Source organism: Macaca thibetana, chromosome 14 (assembly GCF_024542745.1).
Source record: "Macaca thibetana thibetana isolate TM-01 chromosome 14, ASM2454274v1, whole genome shotgun sequence".
In the NCBI taxonomy this organism is placed as follows: domain Eukaryota; kingdom Metazoa; phylum Chordata; class Mammalia; order Primates; family Cercopithecidae; genus Macaca; species Macaca thibetana.
The window spans coordinates 28,777,827-28,804,736 of record NC_065591.1 but is presented as its reverse complement, the minus strand read 5'-3'; the positions used below and the strand labels follow the sequence as shown (position 1 = coordinate 28,804,736).

The 26,910-nt window shown below is 47.9% G+C and overlaps 2 protein-coding genes across 41 annotated transcripts in view; one reads left to right on the top strand and one right to left on the bottom strand.

The window, feature by feature from the left end:
- Nucleotides 1–22,599, top strand: part of PRR5L (proline rich 5 like) — a 182,120-nt gene extending 159,521 nt beyond the window's left edge. For all 6 annotated transcript variants that reach the window (XM_050759437.1, XM_050759438.1, XM_050759442.1 and 3 more), the window contains 3 exons: nt 3,864–4,004; nt 8,800–8,926; nt 19,786–22,599. In XM_050759437.1, the coding sequence (XP_050615394.1) occupies nt 3,864–4,004; nt 8,800–8,926; nt 19,786–20,180 (663 nt within the window). In that variant the 3' untranslated portion in view covers nt 20,181–22,599. The remainder of the gene's footprint in view (nt 1–3,863; nt 4,005–8,799; nt 8,927–19,785) is intronic.
- The window catches only part of COMMD9 (COMM domain containing 9), a 1,186,740-nt gene that overhangs the window by 173,539 nt on the left and 986,291 nt on the right, over nt 1–26,910 (bottom strand). The window contains exon 1 of one of the 35 annotated variants that reach the window (XM_050759456.1): nt 25,163–25,166. The exons of 31 other annotated variants lie outside the window; for them this stretch is intronic. The gene's annotated coding sequence lies outside the window, so the exon portion shown is untranslated. Of the gene's footprint in view, nt 1–1,145; nt 1,150–9,851; nt 9,856–17,892; nt 17,897–25,162; nt 25,167–26,910 lie in introns of those variants that run through there. 3 more of the 35 variants (XM_050759506.1, XM_050759466.1, XM_050759489.1) reach the window with 3 other exon arrangements.

The window sequence follows — 26,910 nt, the reverse complement described above, 5'->3', positions numbered from 1 at the left end:
ATGCTCTGTTTCCCTTTTAGTTATAAGCTCCAACTTTAAGTCATTCCTTTACACCTATTCCTGATTTTAGACTGTTAGAAGCAGCCATGCCACATCTTGAATGCTTTGCTGCTTAGAATTTTTTTGAGACAGTCTCACTCTGTGGCCCAGGCTGGAGTGCAGTGGCACAATCTCAGCTCATTACAACCTCCACCTTCTGGGTTCAAGTGATTCTCCTGCCTCAGCCTCCCAAGTAGCTGGGATTACAGGCGCCTGCCACCATGCCTGGCTAATATTTGTATTTTTAGTAGAGACAGAGTTTCACCGTATTGACTAGGCTGGTCTCGAACTCCTGATCTTGTGATCTGCCCGCCTCAGCCTTCCAGAGTGCTGGGATTACAGTTGTGAGCTACCATACCCACCTTAGAAATTTATTTTACCAGACACTCTAAGTCATCACTCTTAAGTTCAACCTCCCACAAATCCCCAGGGCATGGACACAATGCAGACAAGTTATTTGCTAGGGCATAAAAAGGGTGATCTTTATTCTGGTTCCCAATAACTTCCTCATTTCCATTTGAGACCACCTCAGCCTGGCCTTTACTGTCCATATTTTTATCAGTGTTTTAGTTATAATCATTTAACTAGTCTCAAAGAAGGTCCAAACCTTCCCTTGTCTTTTTGTCATATTTTGAGCCCTGAGCCCTCCAAACTTCCAACTTCTGCTCATTACCCACTTCCAGAGCTGCTTCCATACCTTCAGGTATCTTCCTAGCAACATTCTACTCCTTATACCAATTTTCTGTATTAGTTCATTTTGCATTGCTATAATGGAATACCTGAGACTGGGTAATTTTTTTTTTTTTTTTGAAAAAAACAAGGTTTATTATTTGACTTACAGTGCTGCAGACTCTATAAGAAACATAGTACCAGCATCTGCTCCTGGTGAGGCTTCAGGAAACTTTTATAACCATGGTGGAAGGTGATGGGAAGTCAGTGTATCACATGATGAGAGAAGGAAGCAAGAGACGGGGGAAGAGGCACCAGGCTCTTTCAAACAATTAGCTCTCATGTGAATTAATTGAGAACTCACTTATCACCAAGGGGAGGGCACCTAAGCCATTCATGAGGGATCCGCCCACATGACCCAAACACCTACTACTAGGCCCCACCTATAACACTGGAGAAAACATTTCAACATGAGATTTGGAGGAGACGAATATCCAAACCAAGTCACTGACCTGGGTTCACGTCCTCAGTCTGCCGCTTATCATCTTGATATTCTTGGGAAGATAAGTTTGCCTCTCTGAGCCTTGGTTTTCTTCTAGAAAATAATAAAACTTGTTTCACAGGAGTGTTAAGAAGAGTAAGTGAGATAATACATGAAAAGCACTTAATTTTGCATATGACATACAGTAAGGGCTTAACAATTGTCATCATCATCATCAATATCATTATCATTACTATTCTCTGTACAATAAAATGTGTTGGAATCACAGCAGATAATCCAGTTATTTGGATGTGGTTTTCCCATGTCATCGGCTGAGCAGATGAGTTGACAATGGATGACTGTTGAGTGTCTACCATATACTGGTACTGTTATGGATGAGTGTCTACCATATACTGGCAGTGTTATGGAAGTGTGGGCACAGCTCATGAGAATTGTCTAAGTGGGGTCATGACATGTATTTTCCTAACCATCCTACTTAAGAAATCATCCTCCCAGTTGGTGTGAGACAGTAGGCTCTCTTATACACTGTTGCTGGGGGTACACACGGATGCAGTCTTTTTGGAGAGCAACATGGCAGTATTTTTTTAAAGGACTTTTTAAAGGCATATTTGGATTGAGCAATTTTCCTTTGCAGGACAATAATCTGGATATGCTGACAAAATATGTCCAACATGGCATGGATAAATATGTTTGAAACACACACACACACGTGTGCAAATGAAAGCATCTTGGTCAGGAGTTGGTTGGTTACACAGAGTGTGTTCATACAGTGGTAGAATATTACGCAGCCTTAAGAGTGAGGTGGGTCAGTATATGCTGGTATGAAAAGATTTCCAAAATATACAAAGTGAACCAAAGCAAGCTTCAGAACAGTAGGAGGGGTATAATATCTGTGTGGGTTTAAAGGTTTTATGTGTGGTTTTGTGGATATAGGAGCTTTCTGGAGAAATCTAGAATATAAGTAAAAACTTCAAGGAGCAGTTACCAGTGTGGAGTGAGAATAAGAGATTAGACGAAGAGGACTTGTAACTTTACCTTAAGCCCTTTTTTTCTGATCTCTTTTAATCTTTGCCTTTAAATTTTTTATGATGTAAATACAAAACCAAAAACAGTAAGGCAAAATAATTGTCTATTTGGAGTGCAGTTCTGGGGAATGAAGGGTCCTTTGGGATGCCTTGATGACCTTCTAGGGAATTCCTAGAAAATCAGTTCTGGAAAGTGATTTGGCAGTTGTTGGAGCAGGAGGTCCTAGAATTGTTTCCTTTTGCCTTGCAGTCTTTCCTTCCCACCAGAATTGCTGTTCTAATTTCTAGAAGGTTGCCTGCCCCAGTCTTCCTTTTTCTCTCTTCCCACATTCTATAGTTTAAATCAGACAGTTCTGTTGTTCACTTCCCTGGAAGGTTGTGAACAAAAAGTTGGTTATGTCTCCTCTGCTTCCAGCATCACACAGGACCAAGAGCCAGGACCTGGCCAGAATAATGCTGCCTAATGCTGGCTCTCTCCTGTTGCCTTAGCATCTCTGTCCATCAGTCCATCCAACAGAGGTAGTACCAACTGGCCAACTTTTAAAAGATATTGAAGGAATAAAAACCCAATCAAAGTCCCTCATTATAAGATAACTTAAAGCACTCAACATAATGTGAGCTCTATAATTTTTTATGTTATTGAAAGGTATGGGTGGTGATTGTGTGTATCTGTTGGATGTGGGGGATCAGGGGATATGGAGATAGCAAAACCACTCTTGACCATGTTTCTATAAAACTCTACGGAGTTGCAGGAAATAGAAAACATCCTTAAACTTCGTCGAACAACCGACTTCTAGTGTGCATTTGTATGTATGTGTGCAAAGGAGAGTCTGAAAAATGTACCTTCCTTTCTCTTTTGGTCTTGGGAAACTTGAGGAGCTCTAAAATCAAGAAGTTTGGGTTTGAAAGCAGCTCTACTTTGGTTGAATTATAGTAACTCTCTGGGTGTTTGGGTGTTTCATCTGTGAAATGAGTTTTATAATGGTACCTATCTCAAAGGGTGGTTGTGGGGATTACATGTGTTGTTTACATCTAAACTATGTAGAATCATGCCTGGCACATAGAATTTAATACATGTTAGCTTACTGATAGTTATTATTTTTCACCTTCTGCTCCCTACCGCATCCCAACAATTGAACAAATCCCTTTCCTCCTACTTTCCTATTTATTTTTCTTCCTCAATTATTGGTATTTATACAACAATCTAAGAGGTCCCGTGTTTTTCTTCTTTATTTGTATGATAGGTGTTCAGATGTATTATAGATGAAGTTGGGAAAACAGCCTTGAATGTAGGGAGGTAGTATTGATCTTCTTCTTTGTTTCTCCCATCTTTCTCTTTCTCTCCTTCCCGACCACTTATAGCACTTATAATAGTGTGGCCCCGATTATATGTGCCTTGTATTGTCTTTGGGTCATTTAGGTAGGCAGGTTGAGTCATGACTTATCTTAACGACATTTTAATTCTAGAGGAGCCTGGTCTTTGGCTCTCTGAAAGACACACTGGCCCTTGCAGATGCCTCATCCCATCTTTGGTGCTATGTAAACATGTGTTGTCTTGAGCTTCACATGATTGGTGGCAGATTCAGTGAGATCTCACCTCACAGCTTTCCCTTCTCTGTCCTCTCTAGGGCCAGGAGCTGACTATCCGCCAAATCTCCCTGCTGGGCTTCCGAGACCTGGTCCTGCTGAAGGTGAAGCTAGGTGACCTGCTGCTGCTGGCCCAGTCCAAGCTGCCCTCGTCCATTGTCCAGATGTTGCTCATCCTGCAGGTGAGGCTGTGCTGGAGACTTGCCCCAAGGCCAAGGGAGGGAGCGAGGGAAGAGACTGCCTTTTTGAGATAAGGGGGAAGGAACCTAGTGACCAGAGCACCTTAGCTTGGCTAACTACTATTTAGTTTGTTGGCCCATGTTCGTTCGTTCATTCATTCATTCATTCATTCATTCATTCATTCATTTGTTCATTTGATGTGCATTCACTGAGCACCTGTTAGGTCCTGGTGCTGTGCTTGGTGCCAAGATTGCACTGGGGAGTGAAGGAAGCATAGTCTTTCATTCAGGAAGTAGATACCCTTTTCCCCTCTCCAGTGATGCCAGGGAGCCACAAGTTGCAAGTCACAGCAAAGAATACACTTTGGCCTAGCTTAGGCAGATGAGGAACTCCCTGGAAAGCTCCCAAGGCAGATGGACTTCAGGAGGGATTACAACCAGGAATGAGGCTGTCTCAGGCCAGGAAGCCACCATCCTTCCTCTGCTTCCTAGTCTCTACTTGTATCTGGGCCACCTTGTCTGTCTTCGTCTTGTCCTGTCTTTCCTGGACTTGGTCTTTTTCTCCTTGCAGGTTTGTGTTCTGTGTTTGGTTTTTACCTGATCGAAGGTGACACCTCACAGTTGATGTGCTTCCAGTAAGAGACTAGCTAGTGGCTGCCTAGTGTCACTCAATCCCAATTCTAAATCAATACTAGGAAGTTGAGCTAACACTTATTGGTCCTTGGCTATGTGCCAGTCACAGGCCAAGGACTTTAAGTGTGTTGTTTCCTTAATCAGATAATCCAGACAATCAGTGTATGAAGTAGGCATTGTTGTTATTCCCATTTTAGAAGTGAGGAAAATGAAACCTAGTAAGTTTGTGTGCTTGCCTGAGGTCCCTCAGCGAGGAAGAGGCAGTAAGATTTGGAATTATGCACACCATGCTTCCTCCCCAGAGGAAATAATTTAATTGGTCCAGCTTGGGCTAGATGATTCCTCTTTGCCCGATCAGCCATGACCCTTGAATAAGATCAAGCAGTGTAAACATGGCCTTGGCAAACTCATTGCTATGGGTGGGGGCACACAATTCTCGAAGAGTAGGGTTTTTGGCTAGGGACACCCCCAAGAGGTGACTGCTATGCCTCTTCATCTCTGTAACAAGTTCAGATGCTGCAGCATTAGCTCTGAGCCCTTCCTCAGGGAAGATGGCTTCATCCTTGATCAGGCTAGTGGTGACCCCTTGCTGCCCTCACAGCAGTGATGGAATGTCAGGCATTGGGGCCCCAATCCTACCCCCACATCCCCCAGCTGGTGTTATGTTTCAGTCCTTGAAGCTGGGCCATCCTTCTGGGCATTCTCCCCCTTTCCTATAATTAGAGAGGAGGAAGAGTTGCCTAATAGGGTGAGGGTGGGTGTAATTGGCCGGAATGCCAGGACAAGTATTTTTATGGAAGAGATGGAGAAGGAGGGGGATAGAAAAATGCATGGGGGGCTCGGGTCTGAGAAGCCTTAATTAGATCGTGCTTCCTGAATAAGGAGTCTTGAAAATGAGCCCTTTGGGATTCTGATAGGAAAATTCGGAAAGTTGGGCTCCCATCTTCCCATTTCAGTTTATAATAGTTTAGAGCTGAGAAGCGATTCCTTTGTGTTTTGGGTGGTGGTGGTTTGTTTGGTTTTGTGGGAAGGAGAATTGATCCAGTCCTGCAGGTGAAGGCTCTCACCTGTCACTGCTGGAACAGGAGGGCCTGTGTCTATAATGAAAGACACCTATCACATTCCAACATTCTGGGCCCTGGGCCAGGTAGCCCTGCAACCGTATGAGAAAGCTGTCATCATAGCCCTGAGTCCCCAAAGACAGGTGAGACTGCTTGCCCAGGAGAATCTGCCCTCATGCACTCTGGTCCCCACCCCAATTTGCTCTCCATGGGACGGCCTCAAACTCTTCAGTGGTTTCCAATCGATCTTAGAAAAACAGCCCAAGTCTATACCCTCGCCTTCAGCATCTCCCACCCTTCCATCCCTGCCTGGAACCTGACTTCCCCACTGCTCTGGTCTTCTTGGCTTCTCCTGGCTGCCATGGGATCTTTGTACTCAATGTTCCTCCTGCTCAGAACACTTTGTTTTCCGGGCCCCTCAATCCCCTCTCTAATCAAGGCAGGTCAATGTTTTCTCCTTGCCCTTGAGCCCTCAGCACCCAGCACAGTCTTTGACACATAATAGGTATTAATTAAACACTGGCCATGGAATATAGTAGAAGCTTGAGCAGGACTGACTCTGGGTCCCTGGCCTCACACCCATGTTGGTGACCATCATGCAGGGCTTCTTCTCTTGGCAGAGGGAAGTACAGTCAGAGAAGCTCTGGCGTCATGGTGAATTTCTGGAAAGTCAGGCAAGGAAGCAGTTCCTCCTGTGTCTATACCATTATTTTCCCCATCTCACAGCTGAGATGGAGGTTCAGAGAAGGTGGTGGCTTTTCTCAAGGTCTTGTACTCATTGATAACAGAGCTTGATTGCTCCCCATCCCTTAGCCCTTGTCTTCCTACCTCCACTTAGCCTTTCTTGGCAACTACTGCCTTCCTTTTGCAGTCTCCCGGGGTACTGAGAAACGCCCCACAGGCACCCTACAGACCATTAAAGATCGTCCACTCTCCTGCAGGGCATCTGGCATCACTTCCCCTGAGGGCTTCCTGGGAACAGTGCCTTTGGCCCATGTTTTTCCTCACCAGGAGCTCTAGAGCCTGGGGCTGGGGGTATGACTGTGAAGAACTCGGATCTTTCCCTGGCCCAAGTCCATCTTGAGCAGCAGGGGCGGTGGCCTCTGGATCTGAATGAAACTTCCAGATGGCACTGCCCTGGGGCCATATCTGCTACAGGAAATTTGGGTCTCAGTACTTAGAATTGTCCATTATCTGCCTAGACCTGCACTTTCCACAGTGCCATGAGACCTGGGGCTGATCTTTTTCAAAACTACCTGAGCCTACTACAGAGAAAGAAGCTCTTTATTAGGCCTTCAGCTCCGTCTTTTCTGTTGCTCTTCCACAGTGTCCCTGACCCCACTCTACCCTTCCCAAAATGTACAAATACTCCTACAGTGGGCCACGTGCGCTGCCTTCAAACCACCCCAGTGAGAGGCACAGTCAGAGATATAGACCAGTGCGAAGATCAGTTCCCTCCCAGCTGACGCAGACAGGTCCTGACACTACCGTCAGAATGGTGCATTCTCAGGGGTCCCAGCCAGGCAGAGTGTGCAGCCTGTGCTCAGAGGACCCTGAGCTTGTTTTATTTTCTCCCATCACCATTTGACATTCTTAATGAGTTTTGAACACGGGGCCCTGCGTTTTCATTTTACGCTGGACCACACAAATTCCATAGCTGTTTGGCAGCCAAGCCAGGGGCTGAGGACAGCACCTTCCTAGAGGGCTGTGCACAAGCCAAGTTCTCAGCAGCGACTTTTCTGGGAGAAAACCATCCAGCTCCAAATCACGTGTTCATTATCCATTTTCTTCCCACTTTTTGTCACTTCTCCTTTTTCTGTGGTCCCTCCCTGTTTTGCATGTATGGAAGGTTTGGGGGAGAAGCCACTCATTTTCTCTGCATCTCTTCTGGCTCTGTTTCTACCTCCAAATCTGCACCGTAGCCCCCTCCTCAGCCTCCTTGTATTTCCTGAAGCTGTGTCCTCTCTCCCCCAGCCCCTGCCACACCCATCTCAGTGTGATGGTACCAAAAAGGGGCCCAGGAAGAGCCTGTTTCCTTGGCAGCTTACATCTCCCCCTGGGATCACCAGCCTGCAGGAGTCAGCCCTTCCTGCCTCATTACCTGACCAGTTTCCCCTTCAATCCCTGAAACACCGCACTGGAGTGGAGTCTACTTTGAAAGTGAAAGTTATTTACAGTCTACTCCATTTCGAGAATTTGACATGTTAACCCCTTGGGCTGGGCACAGCCCCACGGAGACTTGTTTCTTTCCTGGCCAGTCCCTTCTTCTGCCAGGTGGGCTTTGCTTCTTTGCAGCCCCTCAACATGACAGCATGTTTGAGTCCTTTCCAGCAAGAAACTGAATTCCCTAGGAGTCTGCCAGTTTTCTAGAAAACATTGGTTACTGGCTTCTTTCTGGTTTTGACTGTTCTTTACTCAGGGCTTAGCTTTGAGGACTTCTGTCATGCTGGGGTTTTTAACTGGCTCTTCATTTGGGGCTAAAACTATTCCTGGCTCTAGAAGAATTCTCCTTTTCTCTTATCACCCTGAACTTTTCCATATTCTTTCTTCCCTTCTTTTCTAGCCTGTTAGCAAGTGGCAGAAGAGGGGATCAGAGCCAGATAGCCTGGGTTCCAGTCCAGGGTTTTTGCCATTTACTGGCTGTGTTTTTCTGGGCAAGGTATTTAAGCTCTCTGGGTCTTTAGTTCTTCATCCATAGAAGGGGCATAATAAGAGGACCTTCCTTTTTGCATTGTCAGGAGACCTCTGTGCATTATATATGTTAAATGTCTCTGTGCTGTGTATGAACCAGTGCATGTGGGTAAGATTATTGTCCTTGAAACCAGTCGGATCTCAGCCTTGGAGGTGGGACACCCACACTGTATTGGTGGCCCAATGGGAGAGGCTGCTGTGGTACTAACCATGTACAGTTCTAATTGCAGTGACCCATGGCAAGTGACTAAGGCTTCAGGCCTCAGTGTCCTTCATTCTAACTGCAGCGATGCTGCCTGCCAGCAACACAGACTTGTACATTGGAAGAGGACAATCAGGATTTGTTGAATGAGAACCTACTGGTCATGGCAGTGAACACTGACCTTTGTGTATCTTGGTTGTTCATTTTCCAGAGTGTTCACGAGCCCACAGGCCCAAGTGAGAGTTATTTGCAACTGGAGGAGCTGGTGAAGCAAGTGGTTTCTCCTTTCCTCGGCATCAGCGGGGACCGTAGCTTCTCAGGCCCCACGTACACGCTGGGTAAGGAGTGCAGCTCTCAAGTTGTCAAGAGGCCTGGTGATCATGATACCAGCACTGTTTAACTGAGCACTGATTATGTGCCCAGCCTTTTGCTTCCTGTGTGGGTCAGAGCAAATCTCTGCATCTTAAGCACTCACGTTCCTGGCCTCTGGAGGTTGCAGTAACCTCTACCCCTTGATGATTCCTCCCCAAGGACCGATACTATGCCTTTGTGGTGGTGCTTGTCTGATCCACATCTTTGATCAGTGGCTTTGATCATTTTGGTGTGCCTAGGACATTAATCTTTCTGTATCTGATACCAGAAACTGTGCTTTGTTACACTCTTCCTCTGGGTGAGTAAAGAAACCTACTGTGATGGATTTCCCTTTGAAACCAACTGGAAATGCCAGGCCAGCTTGTATGCGTGGCCAGATGTTATCGAGCTGCTGTCTCCCACTCCGTTTCTGTAGGTACCACCACATGGCAAGGAAAGGGGCTCCTGGATTTGGGGACAAATCCTGTTGGGGCCGTTTTTTGATGGCTGTAAACCTAGCATCAGTGAGTGTCAGGCTCTGTACCAGGCACCTTGGAAAATCTGGAGATGAATCAGATCTTTTCCTTCTCTCAGTGACACTGCAGTCTAGATGGGTTCAGTACAAATATCTCTATAATACAAAATAGCTCTCAGACCAGTCTTTGTAGAAATAGCTGTATGATAAGGCTTCTAATAATAATAATAATAAACCCAGTTATTGTCTGAAATATAAACCCTCGAAATGCAGAAACGTTTTATTCATTATTCTGTCCCCAGGAATGGTGCCTGGCATATTGTAGGCACTCAAAAAATGCTAGATGATGGCAGCAACGGTACTTCGGGGCCAAGGGAGCCAGCACCCACAGAGAGATGCAGAGGCGGAAATGGATTACTCAAATTGGGAGCCTGATACCCCCTCTTCTCGCTTTAATGGAGTTGTAGTAGTTGAGCTTCAAAGAAAGGAGTGTCCTCCAGTGAGGTTCCTGCCCCTTCCTGGGCCTCTTACCACAGCAAGAGCCAGGGCCAGCTGGCCGTTTTCACCACCCTGATCATGTTTTTCTGGAGACACCAGCTTAACCACAGCCACCACAGATCGGAGGGTGCTGGCCTCAGCCTGCTGCCTGCTGGTTCTTCTCCCTCCTCCCTCCCTCCTTCACTCATTCCTCCCAGGAGCTGGAACGAGCCAGTTTCAGTGACACTAAAGGAAAACAGCCTTCTGCAGCCCCACTCTGAGCTGGGCGCCATGTTGCTGCAGTCTCCCTGGAGCCCACGTTCCTGCTGGCTCAGCTCACCGACTTTGGGGGTCAGGGGCATCCAGGGAGCTGTCAGGATGTCAGCAAGCTAGCTGGGCCATGGCAGGAATGCCACCATTGTTTGGGCCTAATGCCAGTGTAGAGGAAGAAAAACAGTTTTTCTTCCAACCCTCCTAAGCTCTTAGTTGGAACAGACCCCTGTAACACATTAATAGGAGAAAAACAAACAGAAGCTTATTAATATTATATGTTTCATATATACATGGGTCACACCCAGGGAGATAGTAGTTCTTAAATACGTGGCTTTGAATTTCAGCTCATATAGCATCTTCAACAACAAAAAATAAATTTCTAGAGAAGTGACAAGGCAAAGAAAAACAACTTTGAGTCCGGGGAGGCAGCTTGTGGCAAGGGAAGTAGATGGCAGATAAGGGCTGGTTAGTGAGGCTTGTTCATGTAGGTTTCTCTGGTGCCATTGCTGGCTGATAAGGGTCTAAAATTGTCTTCAGTGGTTAACCTTTGCTCTCCCTGGTAGAAGTGGGATGGGATACCTTTTGTCTTTATACATCTCTATAGCGCCTTTAAGCAAATAGAGGAAGGACAGAGAGCTTCCTGTATCTGCTTCTTAACTGCCTTCAGTTCATAAATCCTTATGCCCAAGAGGCATATTTTGTGGTGGCTTATTCTGGTGTCCTATCCCAGGAACAAGAGTCGATTGGGAAGCTTGTTCAGTGAGGATTCACTCTAAGAGGGGATAGCTTTAGCTTTCCAACTAAAATAAGAATAATGCACATTTTTGCCAAATTAAAGATTTGAGGTTTTATTCTTGTACCTAGGACAGTCCCTGCCTCTGGTGAGTTGTCACAGTAGGGGCAGGGAGGGAAGGACGTGACCCTCTTTTGCCTAATTTTAAATTATTTCAGCAAATGTGTACTAAGACCCTGTCCTGGCACTCTGGGAGGTGCTATAGACATATCTGTGAATGAAGCCAACCCATTCCTGCCCTCCAGCACACACAGCCTAGGGTAGAAGTCACAAACAAGGCAGTGTCTCATCAGTGTACACTTGTTCTCAGGGGGCAAGTACAGGGGCCACGAACCCAGGGCACGCGGACTTCACCTTGACTAGGGAATCAGGGAAGACTACCTGGAGGAAGTGATGATGTCTGTGATGGGACCTGCAGGATGAATATGAGTTAGCTGAGTAAACAGAGAGGGATGACTATAAGGGGAGGACCTTGGGGGGGTTTGGAGGACAGGTGATGAGCAAGAGGAAGGAGTGTTAGAGGAACTGAAAGGGCTTCAGAGTTGCAAGGAAGCTGATGGCAAGGGAGCTACTGGACACAGCCCTCGTCCTGGGCATGGTGCTGGGGGCGCTGGATGCTGGGCCATGGAGCAGACACTGCTGTTTCCAGGTTTACAGGGGAAGCAAGTGAGGATTAAGGTCACGTGGAGCCAGGATTACAAAGCCTGGAGTTGTGGATGCTGTTGCGGATACTTTATCAGCTGCCCCACGTGCGCTATCATCACCTCCACCCCCACCGCCCGCTGCCAACTTTGAGGAGGTGACTTTATTAAGGGACAGCTCAGGAGGTGTTCCTCAGCCCAAGAGGGATCCTAAGCCAGACATTTCAGCCCATGTCTCTGGATACTGAGAAGCTAAAGTGGTCACAGCGGTGTCCATCCTGACTGAGGACATGGCTTTCCAGATAAAGAGAGGACTCTGGGGTCCTCCGTCTGCCCCTTAGTAAAAGGTTTATTTTGCCTGTGGGAGGGGAGTGTTGAGATGGCTGGCTGAAGTAAAAACTAAGGAGTCAGGCTGGAAGTGAAAAACCCCTTAACCTATGGGAGGGCTTTGCCGCGGCTCACTTGGGCGGGAGGATGGGTAGGCGTGGTCGCAGGTGGGCGTGGTCACAGGTAGGCGTGGTCGCAGGCAGCAGGGGCCAGCCATCCCCGAAGAAGCCGCCACTCAAACTGGATTACTGACTAGGGTTTTGGCATGTTACTCATTCCATCCTCCAAGGTACTGTTGGGCTTTCAGTCTTAAGGTCACCTGCAGGGCAGGTGACTAGAGCCAGAGAAGCGGTTTATTCCCGGGACTCCGCACTGCACCCACGCGCCCGTGCGTGTTTGACTGCACGAGGATTCTCGGGTGGTCTCCCTTCCTGCCAGCCCGGCCTCACCCCTGGGTCAGAGGCCCATGATGGGAGTGAGAGAATGTGCTCCCCTCTCCAAAGCAGCTACTTTTCTGCAGCAGTGGGAGTTGGTGAGGGAGGAGGAGGAGGGTAGTGAAACTTTGTAAAAGGCCGACTCCTCAGAGGCTGGCCCTTGCCCCACCTTTCAAGTCCCCGAAGTCTCCAGGCTGTTTGCCTGCTGTTTGCAGGGCCCTCCCAGCGTGTACACTCAGCAGCACGCTCGACTTCTCCTACACAAAGGCGCTGGTTTCCCACAGGCCTCCGTCCATTGTATCTCCCGCGGGAGGGCCCTTCTCCTTCAGGATACTGTAACTTCTCTGCGTGACAAGCCGGCATTCACGGCTTTCAGGTGCCAGCCTGGAGAGGGACGCCGACCACGGGCTTGGTGTGCTGGGGTCACAATGGCCGTATTATGGCGGTCGCTCCGGTGGGGCCTGGCCAGGGAGCCTGGGAGATCAAAAGCCTGGGAACCAAGTCCCCAACAAAGGGCCCGACGACGGCCTTCTCCAGGCTTTGCTTCTCTCTGGGGGTTTGAAAGGAGGTGCTCTTGCTGGCTCCGGTGCCGTGGATGAATGCCAGTGCTCAGCAGGGCTCCTGGTGAGTGAGGAGGGAATAAAGGCTCCCCTTGGCCTCACCCCGTGTGAAAGGGAAGAGGAGGCGGCAGAGGTGGCCTGGAGATGCCAGCTGAAATGGCAGGACCCAGCCCTGTTCCTGCTAAAAGGGCACCACTGCAAGGGAAGGGCTGGCTTGGAGCCCCAGGGGGTACCCACAGGGTAATCAGTCCCTTAGTGGGATATTCCCTTCCCTGGGTGACAGGGTCCTGCCTTCCCGGGGGCAAAGAAGGAAGAGGTTGGGGAGGAGAACAAGAAGCAAGAGTGTCAGTCGCTGTCTGCCAGTCGTGGGCATGGCGTTCGGTTTTAAGGCCTCCCAAGGGGCCCAGCAGGCCTGACCTCCCAGTGGGGACACAGCTGACGCACTTGTCTGAGGCTTGGCTCTGGAGTCTGGCGGGAACTTAGCAAGGAAACGCTGTCTGCTCGGGGGACTCAACACAGCCTTGTGGTCCCTTTGGTCCTGGCTCTGCCCACACCCAATCTTGGGAATGAAAACATTCCACCCAGAAAGCAGAAGGAAGAGCTGTAGCCTCTCTAGTGAGTCATCAGCAGGGAGAGAGAGGCTGAGGCAACTGTGGAGAGAGCAGGGCCTTGGAAACCACAAGAGCTGGGGCTCAGCTGTGTGGCCTGGAGCAACTTCTGAGCCACAGAAGGCTGAGCACAGAGGCCCTGTCCTTCTATTCAGGGCCAGCAGGAGGAAGAAGCTGTCCTGTCTCAGGGAGGGGCCAGGTAGAGCTGCCTGCTATGTTATGGACCCCAGCTAAAGGCAGCCTGGCCCCTGTGAAATCGCTCTCCGGGGAGGTTATGTGTACCTCCCCAGTCCCTCCCCTGGATCCCAGACCACATCCTTGGCCTTGCCAGAACGTGGCTGTATTGCCATGTTCTGTTTCTCAGCCTCTCCCTTACACTGAGCTTGCTCGTTGAGAGCAGGGATTTTGTATCCCAGGACCTGGCACAGACCTCTCCTGTGAGTGAGTGGTTCAGTCTGTAAGTCAAGCCTAGAGAAGCACAGCCCATCTGAAATAGACTTTGTGACTTCTCTTCCTTCTCCTCTGAATTTCCAGGGTGCTGTCATCTGTATCTCCGACCTGACATTTGCCACACCGACCTGTTCTGACAGTTATTTGTGTGTGGGGGTCATGAGCTGGGCCTGTGCTGTCCGCTCTGGGTTTGAGTCCTGGTTTCATCACTAACTGTGACTGTAGTTATTTCACATCTCAACTTCAGGTTCTTCTGCAAAGCGGTTAGAAGCCATCAGTGGAGCACATCCTTTCTGATACATACCGTAGATGCTCAGTAAATAGTTGCTCCTAAGAACTCTTTCCCCTGACATGTGAACATACATGCATGGAGGTACACAAGTGTGCTGGGCTCAAGCCCCTGTTGGGGGCCCCACATCAGATTTATGTTCTTCTCTGTAGCTAGTGCAGCATTTTGCGTGCACAGGAAGTAGTGTTTGTTGAAGGTGGGGACAGCTGGTGTTGGGGTCTCCTCGTCCAGGGCAGCCCCCCTCACTCTGGCTCCAGCTCTTGACCCGTGAGCAGCCAGAGGGGCTTCTCTTGTCTGTTTGCTGCCTGGGCCCTCCAAGGACCATTGGAGACACCTTTCCCTGGCTCATCCCAGTGGGTTGGGACCTGCGGAAATCATCAGATAAATTCTCATTTCTTCCAAAGATGCTGCATGTGTCTGCCATGCAAGTAGATTTCCCGTTCCCTTGATTTACCCTCTGTCCTCTCTGGTCCCAGCCTTTCTTCCAAGTTTCAGCCATGTTGTAAAATCTAACATTAATACTGTATCTTTCCAGATACCCCTTCCCCAAAGAGAGGAGTCCCCCATACTCTTATAAAGCATTATCGAGGCCGGGCGCGGTGGCTCATGCCTGTAATCCCAGCACTTTGGGAGGCCGAGGCAGGCAGATCACGAGGTCAGGAGATGGAGACCATCCTGGCTAACACGGTGAAACCCCGTCTCTACGAAAAATACAAAAAATTAGGCGGGCGTGGTGGTGGGCGCCTGTAATCCCAGCTACTCGAGAGGCTAAGGCAGGAGAATGGTGTGAACCCAGTAGGTGGCGCTTGCAGTGAGCTGAGATCGCGCCACTGCACTCCAGCCTGGGCGACAGAGTGAGACTCCGTCTCAAACAAAAAAAATTATCGAAATCTCTAGCAACAATAGAAATAATGTTGCTACTATCTGCCTCTTTTGCCCTACCCTTTGCACAAACCCCTCCTGGCAGGTGGGTACCCCGTCTCAGGAGCCCAGACATCTGCATGCAGCAAATGCTCCCCAGATAGGTCTTTTCCCATCTCCTGCTAGGCTGGCTGTAGGGTTCAGGTCTCAACATGGGTTTCCCAACAGCAATCTAAAGTGTGTACTTCTATCAGCAGTGAGAGAGAAATGAATTGTTCTCAAGGGCGTTTTTTTTTAAGGACAGTTTTTCAGTGGGATCCTTGCTGCTTTGAACTCTTCTGGTGCTTCTGTTTTATAGTTATTGATTTTGGAGATCATAAAAGTAATGCAGGTTATAAGAATGTGGGAACATTTTAGAAATGTGTAACTTGGAGAGTAGGAGCGTCCATGCTTCACAAAGAACTGCTGCCAGTGCCTGGCGTAGATGCTTTCTTCTTGGTTGCTCCTTGGAGTTTTGTCTCTTATCTCCAAAGAGGGGAGCCAGTGTCAGCTACTTGTCTAGCACCTGCTGGGGGGCAGTGTTTGCTGTTACTTGACTTTAGTGGGGGGGGGCCCGCTTCCAGGGACACGTCTTCTGAGGGCAGCAGCAGTCCCCTGAGACACAGCAGCATGTAGTGGGGAAAGTTTGGGCGCTGCCATCTGGAACCTAAGAGAACTGGGGCTGATCCTCAGTCTTCCTCATCTGTGCAGTGGGCATACTGAGAACAACTCTGTTTTGGAGGGAGATTGGGACTAAACAGCGAGATCCTGGGTGGGAACACACTGTACACTCTAAATTCTACGTATTATCCTTTAATTTTGAAAAATTGTTGTTACCACCAAATAGGCCCCTTGGGCTTCTGAGCCAGTAGACTCAAGATTTAGTCCAAAGGGTTAGAATTTTATTATCTTCATTATTTATACACACACACAACAGTCTGATGACAGGAGCTGCTGTGAGCTTTGCACATGGATGTGGGCAGGTCTTGCTGTGATCTCCTTCCGGGAGCATGGGTCTGGAAGTGGCTGACACACGTGTCTAGGGCCCTCCAGATCCACTGCAAGAGCAGAGAGTAAACTAGAGCAGCATGAGCCACATGTCCCCACGGCCAGTCTGTGAACAGCATGGTTTGCTTTCCTCTTGGAAAGTGGGGTGTTCCCCCTCCTGTCCAAGTGTGGTGGGAATACTGATACCATCGGCCCCGCTCCCTTTCTCCCCACTGCATTGTCCTGCCTGGATGGCAGAGGGAACACCGTTCTCTTGGGTCTTCAGGGTGTCAGAGATATGGGCACTGTGGAAGGCAGGGACAGGTGAAATTGGGTGTGTGAATGGGAAGCTGGGGAGAGGTGTGCTCTGGCAGAAAGGGAGGCTGAAAAGAAGAGGCCCAGAACAGAACCCACCCATCCCCCAGCCCTCTGAAGCTGTGTTTCTCCCATGGCCGTGCCTTCAAATTCACTCTCTCCCAGGCCAGACCAGCTGCAGTGGCTGGACTGTCCCATGCCTCCGCCTCTCTCAGGTCCAGAGCCATCCAGCTCCTAACATGATACCGGGCCTAGGTGGCAGAGGAAGCAGCACTGCCTTGAGAGGAGCATGGGTTAGGGGACTTCTCTGGGACCAAGGGACCCCGCCTTGTCATGGTGCTTATTCTATTTCAAACTCTGTGCAGGTTTCTGCCCTGGCGCAGCCTGTGTGAAGGTGGGAGAGCAGAGGCCCTGGGAGCTGGGGTGTTGCTGTCAGATTTGCTTCCTCTCTTGGGACTCTACTCCCCAGGCTTTGGTTACCTGAGTGTTTTGGTTCTTCTCCTGCCTCTCTGACCCACCCTTGGGTTTCCTTCCTTCTGGAAAGGCAATGAGGCTCACCTGGTTTTTGGAGGCTGCCATCTGTGCTCCAGTCCCAGCTCTGCCTCTTCTTTGTAATGTGGAACAAGTTATGTAACCTCTTCCGTGCTTTAATTTCCCCATCTGTAAAGTGACAGTGGTGATAACAGTACCCACTTCATTAGGTTGATAATTAGTTCATAGATACAAGACGCTCAGATCAGCACCCAACGCTCTGAAGTGCTATCCTGTGTGTTAGCTGTTAATACTTTAGCCCCTCTGAAAGTAGTGCTGTTAGCTCCTCTCATTTTATCCACCCAGCACAGGTGCACACACGAGAATAATTTAGTCCTTTACCCCATCTTCATTTTCAGAGAGGTCACGTTCACTCGGAGGGCCCCAGCCATTACTAATTTCCAGAGGACTTTGATTTTCATATCCTAAAATGTTTTCTTCTTGTCGTAAAAGAAATGCCCACATATGGAATGAAAATTTTAAAGACATATCAATGAAAAGATAAAGAAATTTTAAAAATCACTGGGTAATACCTTTACCCAGAGATGATAATTGATGTAGCCTTTCCCAGTTTTTATACATAAGTGTGGTGGGTGAATATAGCACCCAGTATAACCCCAGTTTGGCTTAAAAAGGGATAAAATGCATATAATACTGTTGTTTATATTCTGCTTTTGTTACCAAATATTATCAACATTTCTCACTGTCCTTAAATATTATTTGAAAATGACCAAATTTCTGTCTTTAGATAGAAATTTCTTTTCCCAGCTCAAAACTGCATGTCTGTCTGCCCGTGGAGGTTGCCCCTTCAGCATCTCAGATGCGATGTGGCCAGGCCCCGGCACTGGGTCTCACGAGCTGCCTCCTCTGCATCTTCCCCATCCCTCGCCCCTCCCCCAAGTCTGCTGTTCCCTCCTTCCGTCCCACAGCTCCTCCTCCCTGCCCCGCTCCCAGGATCGCTTAGTTGTGGGGTTCTGTAGTATCTCTGTGGTGTCTCCAGCGGTCATCCTCACTTTACCCATATCACCACAACTCTACTTCCTTTCCTCATCACCTCTCACTTTGACTCTGATGTTAGCATTACCTTTTTTCACATGCAATCCATATTTATTATAGAACATAATACCCGAACCTTCTCCCTGGCTTTCCTCGCTGCTGGCCTTGCTGGCTCCAGCCCATTCTGCCACACTTCTGCCCAAGGAAGCTTCCTGAGCACAGCCCATCCTGCCCTGTGACCTTCGATGTTAACTGTGTCCCCGCAGCTCTGCTGTGACCTGGCTGATGTACTACAAGTGCTTCCATCTGCCTGCCCGGGCACCTCTCTACTGTCTCCTGGACTCTGTTCCAGCCAGACTGTGACCTGATGGTGCACCTGTCTCAGCAGCTCTCTCAGGCTGCTGCCATTGCTCAGAACTCTGTCACCCCTTCCCCGCTGCTGGGAGTTCTGCCATCCTAAAGGTCCATCTCCCGTGTACATCCTCCTGGCAAGTTTCCTATCTCCAGATGGGCATGCTTTTTCCAGCCCTCGAAGCACCTCCACTTGGCTTGTCCTTCCCTTGAGGTATTTCACCTACCCTAGTTATCTCTGGGCCTTGGATGGGCAGCTAGAAGAGCAAGGGTCTGGAGAGAGACCGACCTTGTTTGAGTCCCAGCTTAAACTACCTTCTATCTATATGACCTTGGGGAAGCTACGTCCTCTCTGAGACTCAAGTTTTCTCATCTGGAAAGTGGAAGCTGATACTAGACCATGAATTAGGTTCAGTTTTGGGGAGGATTCAAAGGATAAAATGTCTAGGTTTAGCAGTTTCTGGAACATGATGAGAATTCAAAAGCAGCAGTGTAGGCTGGGCGTGGTGGCTCACACCTTTAATCCCAGCACTTTGGGAGGCTGAGGCGGGTGGATCACCTGAGGTCAGGAGTCCAGGATCACTCTAGCCAACATAGTGAAACCCCATCTCTAGTAAAAATACAAAAATTAGCTGGGTATGGTGGTGGGCGCCTGTAGTCCCAGCAACTCGGGAGGCTGAGGCGGGAGAATCACTTGAACCTGGGAAGCGGAAGTTGCAGTGAGCTGAGATGACACCATTGCACTCCAGTCTGGGTAACAAGAGCCAAACTGTCTCAAAACCAAAAAGCAGCAGTTTTATAATTAGTACCCAGTCTTCCCGTGTCTGCCTCCTTGGGGTGTCCATGGAACCTAGCCTGTTCTTTGGTGATGCTAAAGACTGAGTCCAGGAGAATTGACTTGAACAGAACGTAGGTCTGAGACCCTTGACCTGGCGGGAGATGAGGGTCATTGACAGCCCTGGTTCCCTATGATTTGCAAGACAGTCCTGCTACCTTGGGTTTGACAACTGAGGTAACTCCCCAGTTATCTCTTCCTCTAGAAGCCAGGTGCTTCCTTTGGAAGCTGGCCATCCCATGCCGGGGTCCTCAGGGGACATTGTTTGAAAGGGAATTTTAGGGCAAATCCGCTGAAGCTCAGGCAGCAGCTGAGAAACACACCAGATTCCCTTGACCCTTATCTGTCAAGGAAAGTCTGTTGGTGACCACCTAATATGTGGGGTAGGGTTGGTTATGGGCAGGATCTGGCATAAACAGGTAAAGTTGTAAGAGAAACATTTAGGTATCACCAAATTCCTCCCTTGCATTGTAGCAGGGCTGCACCTAAGAGCTGCTCCTAAAGGTTGAGCCACCACCTTGTCTTTTCCCCCATTTGGATTAGGAGCTTTTGAGCACCAGTACCCTCTCCCCAATAACAGTCTTTGCTGATTCTTCTCTTGCAGCCAGGCGGCACTCCAGGGTCTGGCCCAAGGTGACTGTCCTGAACTATGCTTCCCCGATAACCGCAGTCAGCCGGCCACTGAATGAGATGGTCTTGACCCCACTGACGGAGCAGGAGGGGGAAGCCTACCTGGAGAAGTGTGGCAGTGTGCGGCGGCACACGGTGGCCAATGCCCACTCGGACATCCAGCTGCTGGCCATGGCCACCATGATGCACTCAGGCCTGGGGGAGGAGGCTAGCAGTGAGGACAAGTGCCTTCTCCTGCCACCCAGCTTCCCCCCACCCCACCGGCAGTGCTCCAGCGAGCCCAACATCACCGATAGCCCTGACGGACTGGAGGAGGGGGCCGGGGGCAGCCAGGAGGGCTCAGAGCTGAACTGTGCTTCCCTCAGCTGAGTCGCCACCCCCAGGCCTTTCCACCTCCTGTTTTGCAACCAGGATGAGGACACCTCCATCTCCATGGATTACTGAGGGGCCTCTTGCTTTATGCAATGCTGCCTTATTTCTTTTAGGGTACTGTCCTGGTCAAAATGCCTTAAGGGGAAACCATTGTTGTAAACCTGTTCATTTTGGTGACTGTGGCCTGTTCTTTGTAGCCACCAATTGTAGTGACCAATTGCCTAATGGTCACTTTCTGACTCCAGCCTTGCCAGCCTGACTCAGATCCTCATCTCTGGGCCTTTCCTCCTCCCATGTTGGACTGCCTAATGTTCCCAATGACATATCCAATACTTCTGGCATTTCTGGAGCAGGAGGTTGTCAGGACCACACGTACAACCACCAAGCATGTGTTGGCCTTTGGAGTTCCCCTTTAGGTTCCTTGTGATGTGGTGGGTTATGAGTGAAAAATTAGTGAAGAGGGAACTCCTCTCCCCCATTTTGTGTAGAGTGAAAATAGCCTGCAGCCCCTACTCAGCAGGGCTCTGGGAATGTGCCTGCCTTATTTTAGTTTCAGAATTGCTGGGAAAGTTACCCCTCTGGTGGGTAAGGATCTGTCCTCACCTACATCCATATCCTATGTGCTGCTTGCACAGAGGCCTTTGGCTTTTGACCCAGAGGGGCTGTGAGGCTGGAGCTGCCCTGTCTTTTATTGAGACTCAGCATTTCCCTCTTCGGCTTCCTCTCAAGCTCAAGGAACTCACCCCCAGATGCCTCTTGTCTCTCTCATTTCAGAAACGGACTTTCTTATCATGCTTTCCTATGGTGGGTGTGAGGGGCCAACTGATACCAACCAACTAGCCTGTACCTGGATTTGACTTGAATTTTTAAAATGTGTGTTGTTTCAAAAAAAAAGTTTGCAAATTTTGCACGTGGGATCTTGCACTGTTCATTTCCATTGGGGTGAGTCTTCACACTAAAATCACAAGCAGAGCTCCTGGGAAAAGAGACTGGAAGTGGTTCAGGATAAAGAGATCTATGGTGCACAGAGCTCTTATGTCACAGAGCTCTAGAAGCAGCTGGACTTGAATCCACAGTGGCCTGTGTAAATTTGCGAATTTCGTGGTTTCTGGAAAAAGCTGCATTGGGGTGGGGAGACCCAGTTTGCCTCATGGGCAGAGGGTTCTTCCAGGAAGCATGGAAAATGGAATGTTTCTATGCTTTACAACGCGGGGAGAGAGGGGAGATGTAGGCAGGACCTTTTGGAAGGATGTTTATTCCCTGTGGTTAAAGAAATGCCCGGAATTTCTAACACGTGAAGCACTTGGGGGCTGCAGGCCATGGCACGGTGCTGCATCCTTCTACTGCTCCCTCCAGGTCTGGGGGCTTTTATCCACCTTGAATTCCTATCCTCCTCTTTGTAGTTGTCTGTCTCACTGATAACAGCTCCAGGAAAAAAGACAAGGCTCCTCCTCTGACCCTTCCTGTTGATGTTTATGAAATCTCAAAGAGATGAGCCACCTTGGCTTCCAATATGGCAAGAGGGTGCTGGGAGAAGGTGAAGATCAGTCTAAGCTGCCATGGGGATGAGACCTTCTCATTTAACTCTTGATGGCATTTCCCTTCTGGCTGAAGATTTGAAATATGATCAGAATTGTGCTCTTGATGGCTGGGAATTTAGAAATTTAAGAGTTATTTCATTTTCATTCTAAGAATGATGGGAGAGAAATGTCCAAAAGAGATCTGCTGATCGGCTGAGAATTTCAAACAAAAAAAAATCATCTCTGTGTATGTGTTGGATAAAGTCTACAGACTGACTAACATGCATTAGCAAATGGAACATCAGTAGGTAGCAACATGATGATTTATGTAACTGATAGCTTCTGTCCTTATTAGTACACTTAACATTTGAGACTAGTATTTATTGATCCAGGCAAATTAATTAATCATGCTTGGGCTTACTTTTTCAGTTTGTAAGGTTAATCACATGTGCATGCGTGCGTGTGTATATAAATGCCTTTTCCATGTCTTAAATGTCCCTGATGAGGAGAGCAGTCATCAATTAAATATATAAGCTCTTAAAATGAGAATGGGGGTGTCAGACCCAGTATACTTAATTGCTGATGACTGTTATCCAGTTTACAACTTTACCATCGATGTACACACTTGATATTTGTGCAGTAAATAGACCTTACCTATAAAAATTTTATTGATGTTTATGATCATGTTAGCTATCAGAGGGCTATTGGAAGAGTGATAGCTGAGGTGTTTTTAACCACTTTTTCTCTCCTAGATTCGTTTTCATTATTTATGCTAGGATTTTCCTATGGTTGACATTTGATGACAGGAAGCAATCATGACTCTTCGAGTGAGCTCACAGAAACCTTTCATGTCGTCTGTTTCCAAAACGAATTCAATAAACAACATTTTGTCCTTGCTGGGTGCCCCAAGGGTGTCTTGATTGAATTTGCAAGTATAGCAGTCAAAGTAGATCTTTTTTTTCCCCTCAAATTAGATCTTGATGCATCCTTCCCTCAAACTCCCTGTCCCCACTTCTGCCTCCTCATCTCTTTTCCTGTTGCCTCCACTCCACAGTTGGACAGCAGCCTTAGTTCAGCCAGTCTTCCCTGGGTTTTGTTTGCAATCCTGGACTGGATTGGCAACTCATTTCCTGGAGAAACAGATTGTGGAGCTAGAAAATACTGAAAATAGTCTGAGAAGCCAACACTTTTTCTAAAACCAGCTTGGCCTTTCTTCCCAGAGTATTTGACCTAGAGGGAACACTTAGCATATGTACTCATGGATGATCTCATACATTCCCCTCTGATTCTGTTTGGCAGAGGACATTTATAATATTTTACTCTGCATAAATACTTCTAGGAGGCCTATAACGGCAACAGTCTGAGATCTCTAAAGGCTTGATAAGAGCCTTTGAGGAGGTGTGACTGATTAGTCATCTGTAGGATGAAAAAGCAGAGTGTGTATGTTTTGGTTGAGCCTTTGCAGGTCATAACTATGGTAAACAACCACTGAGCATTCTGTCTCAGTAGGTTTCATGTCATTAGTGTGCCCATGACATAGCAGTGCACCATCATATTCATTTATCCACCCATCTACCCATCAAACATTTGTGGAGCTTCCATTGTGTGTAGGCACTTTTCTTGGTACTAGGGATATGGTGATGGACAAATAACCAAGATGCCTTCTCTCATGGAGCTTACTCTAGTGGGGAAGGCTGGAAATCAGGTCAACACAAGCATCACAACTACCAAACAACACTGGGTGAAAGGGCAAAGTGCCAGTGACTGGAGAGTGAAGAAAGGATGACTGTGGGTAGAATGGCCAAAGGAGGTCTCTCTGCAAGTCAACTGACCCAAGAGCTGAGTGACAAGGAGCCAGCGTTATGATCTACTTTGTTTCCGATCACTGCCATAACTACCACAGACTTAGCAGCTCAAAACAACTTATTTATTATTCCAGTTCATCCACTGGAAGTCTGACAAGGGTCTCACTGGGCTGAAATCAAGGTGGTGTCAGGGCTGCATTCCTTTCTGGAAGCTTTAAGGGATAATCTGTTTCCTTACCTCTGCCAGCTTTTAGAGGCTGCCCATATTCCTTGGCTTGTGGCTTTCTTCCTCCATCTTCAAAGTGAATGGTGGTTGAGTCCCTTTCACATGGCATCACTCCAAACTACATTCAGCCTCCCTAGGACCCTTGCTGATTACATTGAGCCCATCCAGATAATCCAGGATTATTTCCCAACTCAAAGTCTTTAATCACATCTGCAAAGTCTCTTTTGCCTTGTAGGATACATCGCAGGTACTGTGGATTAGGATGTGGACATCCTTGATGGGGGAGGGGGAGTCATTATTCTGCCCCACAGAATGATGATTACCACATAATCCTTAGTTTTTGCTGCTTCTACTGATTACTCTTTGTAGGTGGCAAGCTCCTGAAAGACCAGCTTAGCTACTCAGGAAACTCCTTGTCTTCTGGCCCAGTGGAATCCGATGGGAAAAGAGAAGGAAAGCAAGATGGACAAAAAGTGTCCACCCCAGGGGCTCAGCCTGCCTTCATGCTAAGGAGCAGTGGTAAGTTGGCTGAAGCTCTTCTGAAAGTCCTTAAATGGCCTTGAGCCCCTCAGCTGGCCAGAGATGCACTGGTGTCCTCCCTGGCATGCTTGCTGTTGTCTCCATCCCTTCTCAGCTGGACTGAAGATTTCTGTGGGTACTGCTCTGCTGCCGCCTCTGCTGAAATCTCTCTCCCAGCGGGAGAAAGGCCAGTCATGGGATGTACCTGGGAGCCTGGTAAGATGAAACTGCAGCATACAAGTGCTGGTCTCAGTGTACAGGGGAGACTAGGTGACATGGCCTGGGGACCTTATAGCCTGACCTCCACCCACCATGGCCTAGACTCCCACAGAGACCACGATTCTGTAGTCCCAGGCTCCAATCTCTAATTGCCTCATTGCCTTCTGTCAGGCCCTCACCATCCCTAGTCTGGACTTGCACAACTTGGTACTTTCTTTCTGTATTTGTGTACAGACTCCATCTCTCCCTTATGGACATTCCCATTTGATCTAAGGTGCAACCCCTGCTTAAAACTTTTCCTTGGCTTTCAATATAATCCATATACCTGAACTTGACTTCAAGGTCCTTCACAAGCCGGCCCCACCTACCTTCCTGGCCTCACTGGCTGCTCTTTGACTCCCTCGAGTTGGAGACCAGCTGCTTCACCAGGGCTGTTCATGGTCCCAGGAAGCTGCCTTCCATCTCCATACCCCCTGCCATGCTCCCACTGTTCTCTCTCCCTGGGGGCCTCCCCACCGCTTCTCCAGATAGAAGCAGTCACTTTAACCTCTATACATTCTCAGGGGCTTAATCCAGGAAGGCAAGAATGTGTAGGATTTATATTTGCAGGCTTAGGGCCTCACAATACAGAGAAGCTTCTAAGTCATGTGCATTGAATAAATGAACGGGATGGTATAATTCTGATCTCCACCCCGCCCCTCCCAGGTATGTGCAGAAAGGACGCCACCTCTCTCCTTTTTCTCCAGGTAGGGATCTTCCCCTTGCAGCTCTCTCCAAGCATGTTCCAACTGAGGCTGTGTGCCCAGGTGACCCAGTGAACACAGGTGGGAGTCTGAGCCCTTCTTGCAACTCCCCCACTTTGCTCCAGCCAATGTCTGCCACTTCCCTGCAGAGAGCTAACCCTGTTCACGGGGCTGATGTTTTGCTCCAGAGTCAGCTCTTTCTCTTGGCCTGCCCTCTTTCTGTCTGTGGTAAGAGATTGCTTTGGGACCTGGCAATCCTGAGGACAGTGAGAGCACCTGTTGTTTGCCATAGGGCCATCTCTTTGAAGAAGCTGTCCTGCCAAGAAGAGGGAGTGTCCCAGGCCAGTGAGCTCAGGCAAGAGCCTCCTTGCCCCAACCCTCTCTGCATTCAGGAATCCAGCATGAGGGCCGAGTACTATGCTGTTCCTCACAACAACCTTGCAAGGCAGGTATCACCCCCATTCTGCAGATGAGCAAACTGAGCCTTGGGTCTTTTAAGCAATGGAGCTGGGACTTGACCCTAGGTTTACCACAAGTCCAGTGGTCATCCCTTTCTATTCTAGGAGGTACCCTAGCCTGATAGAAAATGAAGAATAACTAAGCCAGGGGCGTAATCTCCTCAGCTTGCTACAAGGTAAGAGATGTTCCGGGGTTTCTAGAAAAGCTGAGGAACAAAGCTGCATCTCTTGCTTTTCTGCAACCATTTCTAGAAAACCTCATGGCATAGGGAGTGGGGGTGGGGGACTCTGGTATCCTGGACAGTAAATTTCCTATGTAGAAAAGATTTTGGGGCTTTTAAAAAAAACTTATGTTAAAATTTGTCTTTGAAAAGTAATAATTTAATGTTTATATTTAATTTAATACATAATTTTGTCTTTAGAATCAACATTCCATTTCAGATGCAAAGTTTAAACATTTTTTATGCTTTTAAATTCAGCTTACAAATTTTATTCTATTTTATAAGTCTAGTAGATGGTGGCAGTAACTTTGGAGGAGTGTTTGAATAATGCTATGCTCTTATTTACAAGCATAGCTCAGCACTTCAAACATTTTTAAACAAATTTAGAAATTTAATATGTTGATTTTTTAACTACTTTGGTTTTTCTGACCACAAGCAAAATCATCCCAAATTTTAAACTCTTATAGAAGCTAATAAATTTAACTTAAAAGAGAAATCTAAGTCCTCTTCAATGTTTTTATACTCTACTTAAACTTAGATGTCACCATTAAAAAAATCACAAGTCTAAATTAATTCTCAATTATACATTTTAAAGTGGAGTTGTAAAACTGCATTCTAATGGGCTTTATTCTCTCAAATATCACATTCTGAAACACCAAATAGGCACATATTCCTTCCTAACATAAAATATTAATGCTATAGTTTTGTTTCTTTTAAATATTTCTACCCTTAAATCTAAACCTCCCTGAAGTGTTGGTGAGCTATTGTCTCTCAGTTTCGAGCCTTTTCCTTTTTGTGTGTTGCTGTGGCTGGGATTCTGCAAACCACCTTGCTGCTTTGTCAGCTGGGTCCCTGGTAGGTTCTGCTAATGGAGGGCACTAGAGGGAGCCTGGGGTACTGGTGGAGGGAGAAGAATTGGACTCATCCTGTTTTTGTCCACATTACCTGGCACAGACAGCTGGGTGCAGCAGCAGTGTTGAGTTACTGTTCGCAGTTTATCCACATTCCCAGAACCA